At 43.0% G+C, this 8,408-nt stretch overlaps 1 protein-coding gene across 1 annotated transcript in view; it reads left to right on the top strand.

The window, feature by feature from the left end:
• Positions 1 to 6,999: 6,999 nt before the first annotated feature.
• Positions 7,000 to 8,408, top strand: part of nrg3b (neuregulin 3b) — a gene marked incomplete at both ends in the record, with an annotated part of 284,884 nt that continues 283,475 nt past the window's right edge. The window contains one exon of the mRNA XM_083903628.1: positions 7,000 to 7,843. Within this exon, the coding sequence (XP_083759754.1) occupies positions 7,000 to 7,843 (844 nt within the window). The remainder of the gene's footprint in view (positions 7,844 to 8,408) is intronic.

Here is an 8,408-nt window from a genome sequence, read left to right as displayed (position 1 = left end):
ACTTTACGCAGAAGTATAAATTGGGCTTAACTCCTAGACCGTTTGCGTTGACCGTTTTGTATCTAGAAAATTCAAATACTATGGACTGGTGATCTGTCCACCATGTGCCCACCTTTCGCCCTATGTCAGCTGAGATTGGCACATCACCCCCGTGACCGGAAACCATAGAAATAGAGCTTTGCGCACATATACTTTTCATTACGGTAGACCAGTCAGCTTATTCCTAAATGGTTGAATACCTGCCAGATATCAAAAGTGAAAGTTATCTTGGAAAACGGAGCAGAAAGGGGCAGAAGCACTCACTCATTGAACATTTTCTGACAATTCTACAGCTATAAAATCCTTATAAATCCAGGCAGCCTCATTATCTTGATGGTCATAACAGGGTAATACTGATATTTAACCAGTGATGATGTGTTCAAGTGGCATTCACTCCTGGGTAAAATTACCTGATCTTTGGTTTCATTGGACTTGCCATGATCTCCTCTTCAGGCGTTCTCGTTTTACATGCTGTGTACCATAAAGCTGAACATCACATGTGCACTTGGACCCAGTGGTCCGTCCCAGGGACGGTGTTAAAAAGTAGTATTATAAATGCTTATGTTGTGGAAACGATGGAACGAACATTCAACATATGTCCAGTCCACACTAAGTTAAAACATTGGACCAAATAAGAAGATACACAATAATATCAATTGTCATATTACCACATTGTGTTTTCTTCTTCCTCTGATTTGTTTTGTTTGTGGTGCATTTGTGGTGTCACAGTGATGCAGAGGTGAAAGGTTTCTTTGCGGCATAGACAGTTGTTGCCAATGCTGGAGTAGCAATCATTCTACTAAAGGCCACATTATACTTCACGACTGCGTAATGCGTTATCCAACTTTGTAACCACGGAGACCCCTTGAGCCTTCATATTTCTCCGTCGTGGTGCCAGATACGCACTGCAATTTCCCGCCCGATCAGTAGGGTTCGCTACGCAATGTTGTTGTGCTTCTGGCTACAGTGAGCAATGGCGTCCGAGAGAGAAAGACTGTTGTTGTTGTTGCAGCGGAATAACATTGAAAAATTGGCTGTTTCTCACCTGAAATAAATAAATATTTTTCTGTCCCGGAGCGCTGTTTTAAGATCATTTGAGGCGAGAAATTAGCCATTTAAAGTCTAAACATGTGGTGTGAGGTATTTATTTGGCAGCGGTGATCAGCTCCGCCTCTGTGGACGCTCGGTGCGCACAGTGGCTGGCAAAGAGCAGCGTTATCTCGGCCTGTCCTGAGGACCAATCACAGCCCTTCCCATCTCCGTTGTCCCTTGACGGAGTCACGGACACTTAAAAAACTATTTTGTGTAGCCAGAGATTACGCAGCGGCTCTCCGGCGACGTAGAGGGGTATCCGTAAGCTACATAGAGCACTTTTACGCAGGAGTATAAATTGGGCTTAAAGGCAACTGTTTGTTGAGTAGTGGAACAGCCAATCAGAGCACTCTCTCTGAACTGTCCGATATGATTGTATAGACTCTGATGTGACATATTCATTTGTGAGGCTGTTAACATAGCCAAGAGGATGTGCAGAAGTTTTGTTCTCCCACAAATCAGTTGATTCACATAATACTGAAAGGTTCTTATAGAATTGGTGATCAATCATTACAAAATAATCCTGCCTACTGCGACTAATTGAATTTCGCCCAACATTGCTTGTGTGTTACAATGAGATTACAATTTCTTACAAATGAAAATATAGTTATACAGTACTGCAACAATCAATCCAATTATTCTTTCCTGTTATCTTGATTAATCTATTAGTTATTTGGTCCATAAAATGTCAGAGATTGATAAAATATGGATGTTTCCCAAACCCCAGGGTCAGTTTCCCTAAACCAAAGATATTCAGTTAGCTGCAGTGGAGGAGCAAAGAACCCAGAACATAATCAAATTTAACAAGATTAACTCACGGAACTTGTTGGTTTGTAACGGAACAACATTTCAACTGATTAACCAACATACCGTCAATTAATTCAGTAGTAGATTACTAATTGATTAATGTGTTGTTGTTGCATCCGCACAATCTTAGTGAAATTGCTTTGCACCACACTGAAGAAGACTTTGTAATAATATGCATAAAGCTACAATAGTGTCAAAGTTTCCACAATAAAAAAATGGTTCACTCAATTGTTAATTTAATATCAGACAATTAGTATTTTGCTTCAGCGAGAAAGCTAAAGAAACAAGTTAATGTACATTTTGACACGTCTCAAGGAAAAGCACAGGTGTTAGTGATCACATTAACAATGCCATTGTTTAGTTTAGTAGTCAGGACTGTGTGGAATGACAGTGAGACAACATGAACGCTAAAATTGATGCTAAATGAAACTCAGCCATCAGTGATTTCATTATTTACACTTCTCAAATGTGACCTGTCAAAATATGTGCTGTGAAAACTGGGCCCATGGTGATTTGGAACATCTAACAACAATCACAAAAACAACCATGTTTTGTGCCCTATGGCAAAGTGTGTTTGCACAATGCAATGAATACGTGTGCTTTTACTATTTATTTGCAGGTATGAGCCCTTTGCACAGTCTTTTAGTTTCAGTTTTAGCACATGTCACTGATCACATTAATGATGACTTTGTTCAGTTCATGTAAGGCAGGACAGTGAAACTGAGCAAACTAAATGGAACAGTGATGATTATAATTAATTTGATTATATAACATATTATAGGCATTTGTGATGTGTACTGCTGTGCAAAGGGCCCATTGGAAAAGAAATATGCTTTAAAATGTCTCACACACACCGACCCACTTTGATTTACATTTTGGTAAGAAACTATTTTGTATGGTAGAATATATCATTTCTATCTATCAACATTTTAAAGTGAAACCCAATCTTAAATAAGATATGTATAAATGGTGGGTTCCTGAAATGACTGGGATAATGCAGGCTCCCTTGTGATGTACTTAATAAAATAAACGACTAAGACTGTTCTATTGGCAAGCAAGACAGTCACCCAAATGAAATATTAATGGTCCTATCTCATTTACGATTAAAAAGATAATGGACCATCACCACAATTGTTTTATTGCAATGCATGACAAAATTGTCATATCATCCCATCCCAAATCGATAAATATTGAACTTTTGTTGGATCGCTATTAAAGAAAACTATATTGTGATGGGATTATTGCCTGGCTTTAAATATGCATTTAAAAAGAGATATTAATAAATGTCTGAAGTCAGAGTAATAACTCAGAAAAATATATATTACAGTAGTATTTTCTTTTATATCAATAAAACAAAGGTTTAGTTCAAATTTATATGGTTATGCACTGTGCAAACACCCTGAGAAATAACACATTTAATTGCAATTACTTATAGATTTATTTGAAATGTGTTATTATGATCATGTTTTTTGGGTCATATCACCCGGCCTAACTGTGACATGACCACTTGGTACGTTCTCATGCACAGTTAAGTTGAGGTTGATTCCACCATTTAACTGAACTACTTTCCTTGTATTAGACAAGCAGGAGCAGGGGAATCGATGTATTGAATCAAGTGTATCTGACGAAGCTACGCTAGGTGGCGATATGCCCCCTCTCAGCTTATAATGTTAGTAGTAGACCATTACCAGTTGACCTGCAATGTCACAGATACAAATTTAAGCTGGTGGCTATTACCAGTCAACAGTTTTATATAAAGTACCTCAAAAAAAGTACAAGTATGTTTCCAGAAAATGGCTTTGGTAGAAGTTGAAGTCACTTTTTATAATATTACTATATTATTATTCGTAAAAGTCTTCCAGTTTATAACATTTACTGCACTAAAGTATCCAAAGTAATTTTATGATATAAAATGCATTTAAGTATTAAAAGTATAAAAAAAAAAGTGACGAGTTAGGATTGAGTGGTAGGGCGAGTTGTCTTTCACCTGGAAGGGTGTGGGTTCAATTCCTGGCTGTGTAATGCGTGTCCTTGAAGATATATTTTGCAGTATGTGAATGGGTGAATGGCAAAAATATAGTGTAAAAGCAGCTCATCAAGACAAGAACAGACCATTACCAACTCTTCTTCTTATGATTTTATTTGGTAGTAACGAGTAACAAAGAAAGTTAGAGGACATGTAGTTGAATAATATTAAACGTTGCTAGAAATGCAAATAAAGTATAGTACGGGTTATGTATTTCATACTTAAGTACTGTAACAAAGTAGTGTTGACACTGCCAGTCAAGGGGCATACTCCCTACCACCCAATAACCTCACAATATTATATTGTTTAAGCTGACAGATCAGTATCTCAGACTCTTTGTCAGTTAACATGTTTACATGTATTTAAACTGGTTTCAGTCGGACAAACACATCCAGTCTTTTCAGTGGGTTATTTCTAATATAAAAGTACTTTTTTAAGCAGGGGTTCTCACAGTTTTGATACCTGAGGGCCAATTTAGGAACTTTGAACTGAGGGCTGCCACAGGAAAAAAAACAGAAAGAAATCCCATTTGTAATAACTTTAATGACCAGATTGCAGTTCTACGGTTTGGCGTTAAGTAATATAAGCTTTAATATAATGTAATTTAAGTATTAATATAATAATGCTTTATAATTTACTGGGTAATTACCCAGTATTTTGTCCATTGTTTTTACCTTCTAATTACAGGTTAATACCAAGTAACACATTTCTGTTACCATATATTTACTGGGTAAATAGCTAGTAATTGGGGGCTGTAGCTACCTTCTTATTACCAGCTTATAACCCAATAATACACTAAAATTCACCATATAGAAACCGGTAAATACCGAGTATTTTTACGTAATAAGTTTACACTTCATGGTCTGTATCCAGTAATGTCCAATAAACATTTAACAAGCTTAGTACCTCCTGGATCAAAACTATCAAGTGTAATTCATTGCGGGCCGCCATTGGCCCCCGGGCCGCACTTTGAGAACCAATGTTTTTTTAAGGATCCTAAGCAAATTTCACATCTTGCAAATTGAAAGAGCTGATGAGAACCTGTGAGTGTTTTTCATTGTGATTAACAGCAAGTGGCGCTACACATAAAAAAAAGCCTTATTGGCTGTGCTCTTAGAGCATCACACTGTCCCCGGTGAGCTGTAAAACAAAAACAGTGGATTTGCCCACTGTCCACGGTGGTATCAACTTGAAGTCAGTCCTCTAACTCACTCAAGAATGATGAGCCTCAGCCTGGTGTGCGTTTGAAGGCGTCGGGGCGCTCTCCTCCTCCTCCTGCACCTCCACCTCACCCATCCCTTCCTCTCTGGGTGTGTCCACGCGGAGTGTGTGTTCGCATGTGTGTTGCTGCCGCCTCCCTCTGCCTCCCGTCTGCAGCTGCAGAGCTTTAACCAACAGCATCTATGCTTCTTTTTTCCCCCCACATGATCCAGCACAATAATATTTGACATCCCTCCTCTTCTTGTATCCTTTCCCCCACCTGCTATTTCTGGTCTGATTAAGGAGTAAGTGAAGGGAGGGACGCGAGGGGGAGTCTGGGGGGTGAGACATGGGGCAGTCACTACTACACTAGTCACTTTTGGAGTATTGAGGACGGCCGGATGGGATGAAATCCACATCAGCCACAGCGTGAGCCAGCCTCCTCCCTCTCTCTCTCCCTATAGTCTGCAGCCTCTAAGAACAGCCGCCGCATCATTTTTTCTGAGCAGCAGTCCCCCCCCTCCCACCTTCTCTCCATCCCTCCCTCCATCCGCTCTCTCCTCTCCATCTCCCTCTTTTTCTGCTGCTTGCCTTGCACCACTGAGGGAATGCAGCGAAGGTAAACGAAGCGCAGAATCTCTCTCTCTCCTTTTCTCTCTTTTTTTTTTCACACCCACCTATGTCGGATCTATCATCACGGTGAAGGACTGCACAGACAGACAGACAGACACTCACGCACGCACGCACGCACGCACATACAGCGGCTGTCACGCGGGGCGCCTATAGTCGGATGGTGGGACCAGGATCAGCTGGATTTAGCCCGAGACTCCGGACATCAACACCGCCCAAGATCCACATCTCCCTCTCTTTTTCTGCCTTGCTCCAATTTCGGTGCTTTGTATTTTTTCTTTCTCACCCGGATTATCAAACAGCTGGGAGCAAAAAGGGTGGTCGGGAAGAGACGAAGCAACTGGAAAAGGCAAACTTGAGATATACCTGCGAGGGAAAAGAGCGAAAGGGAGAAGGTTCATTGGGGGGAAAAAACCGGGGCTGAAACAACACATATCAAAGAGGAATAAAGAAACAACGTGTGTTTTATTGTTATTATTCTGAGGACCGTATATGCGGCGCGATAATCAACCATCTGAGAGTGCTGCTGGAGGTGCTGTCGTTGTTGATTCACGCACACACACATGGATTTACAGCTCCGGTGTGAAGCTCAGCACGCAGAGGATCAATATCCCTCCCTGCTCCTTTTCGCGTCGGCTTTTTTAACAAGCGACTGAAGCGTCCTGGGATTTATCATCGCTTCGTTAACGCGGGACTACAGCAGCAGCGAGGTGTCCCCCCCCTCCCAACACACCGACCCACCCACCCCCCTTTCTCCTCTCACCTGTCCATAACCTGTGCGCGCGCGTGTGTGGAATCGTGTGTTATATTCGTGTGTATTTGGGTGTGTGTGTGTGTGTGTGCGTGCGTGCATGTGTTTGCTTGTCCACCAGAGGGAGTGTGGCTTATTTTGCTTGTGTATGCATCCAAGTGCTGTGCCAGCTTTTTACTGAGTGGTGGCTTTTACATACAGTGACTGTGATTGTGAGTGTAATGCTTGTGTTTAGTGTCCATGTGTTAAATCTTTGCATGTAGGTAACAGTAATCAAAGGCCAGGCTTCTGCGTGTCTGCGTATACTAGCTTAAGATGCCCTGCCTTCATTTTGCACCACACCCACTTCCTAGTTCACACACTTGTGTCATTTGGTCACCTGTTTGACCCCCCCCCCCCCTCCCCCCTCCCCTCCCCGAACATACTAAAGTCAGAAACGGAAACTTCCAGCATGATGAGTGAGCGTTCTGGTGCGAGCACTCTAGCTGCCCTGACGCTGGAGGAGCCAGGGGCTGAACAGGCATCTCCACGAGCCCCGGGCCCACTCCGCTGCGGCCCCTGTGCTGTGTGGCCTCGCCAGCAGACTTGGCTGTGTGCCGTGCCGCTAGTAATGGGCTTCGTGGGACTGGGACTCAGTCTCATGCTGCTGAAATGGATTGTGGTGGGATCTGTCCAAGACTACGTCCCCACGGACTTGGTGGATCCTAAAGGTAGCATTGGACAGGACCCTATATTTCTCTCTAAACCCAGTGCCATGCCCAAAGGGCCCGACATTTCCACAGCCACCACAACTTCAGCTGCCTCTACCACAACAATGGTGTTGACGAGCACGCCACTAGCTGCGGACGGCACTGCCCCCGCGCCAAGAACTCGAATTGGGCCGCCGGCAAATCACTCGGCCAACGGAAGCACTGCCAGCGGGGATGGAAACCGCGCCCCACACCTTCACAATCGCGTCGGGACACGCATTAGCGGCACCGTGGTTACAACTTCCACCACTCGTGCCACCAGACTCACCCCACCACCTAGCGGCAAGGAGGTCACCCCTCGCAGCACTGTTAGAAAAGGAAGCGCTGCTGGTAACGGACATAACGGAGCTGCCAACGCAAAGCCGGGACAAACTTCTGCTACCGTCCCCACCACAACATCCACTTCAACCACTACGACTGTGAAGGCCACAGCCAAGTTGCAGCCGACCACCTCCCAGTATGTACCCGTGGTCAAACCCACCTCACGCTGGGGCCACGGGCGCCCAGGCAAAGGCCCGGCCACACGCCCACACCACCGCTTCCGCACACGTAAGTTCCCTTTTCCGGGTTGGAGATGGATATATGTAGACGTGTGTGAGAGAGGTGGAATAGATGAGTGTTCAAAAAGATAACTTTTCTGGGCTTTTACTGTGAAATAACATTTGTCTGTCACTATATCTACCAGTTATCACATAACTATATGCCTGGGTTTAAAGAAAAAAGAATCTCTGTGACTCATGGTCTGTGAAAATAAATTATTCTCTGTCTACATGGAAAGTGGATACCCCATGAGCTTAACATTAATCGTGTTCATTAGTGCAGATATAGGTGGATAGTCTCAGTATTTTCTTCCCTCTTGTCTTTATCTTTTACTTATGCATTAATCCGATATGAGTCTTACCTCCAGAGGAGTTTTTTTTTCTCCACACTAACTTCCACAAAGGCAGGGCTTCATTGAGGAGAATTTATTTTGCTTTGTCTTGACTTGACGCGGTAGCTTTGTGACATGTGTTGTAACCAAGGCCAAATGATTTATACGATGATAACGAATAACTGGGAGCCGGAGAGGTGTTGAGGTGTGAGCTCTCACCTCCTGTCTAGAGGAATCGGATAT

The sequence above is a fragment of the Microchirus variegatus genome, assembly GCF_963457635.1.
Source record: "Microchirus variegatus genome assembly, chromosome: 17".
Classification (NCBI taxonomy): Eukaryota; Metazoa; Chordata; class Actinopteri; order Pleuronectiformes; family Soleidae; genus Microchirus; species Microchirus variegatus.
Note: the sequence above shows the minus strand (reverse complement) of the source record. Positions and strands in the feature narration are given on the sequence as shown.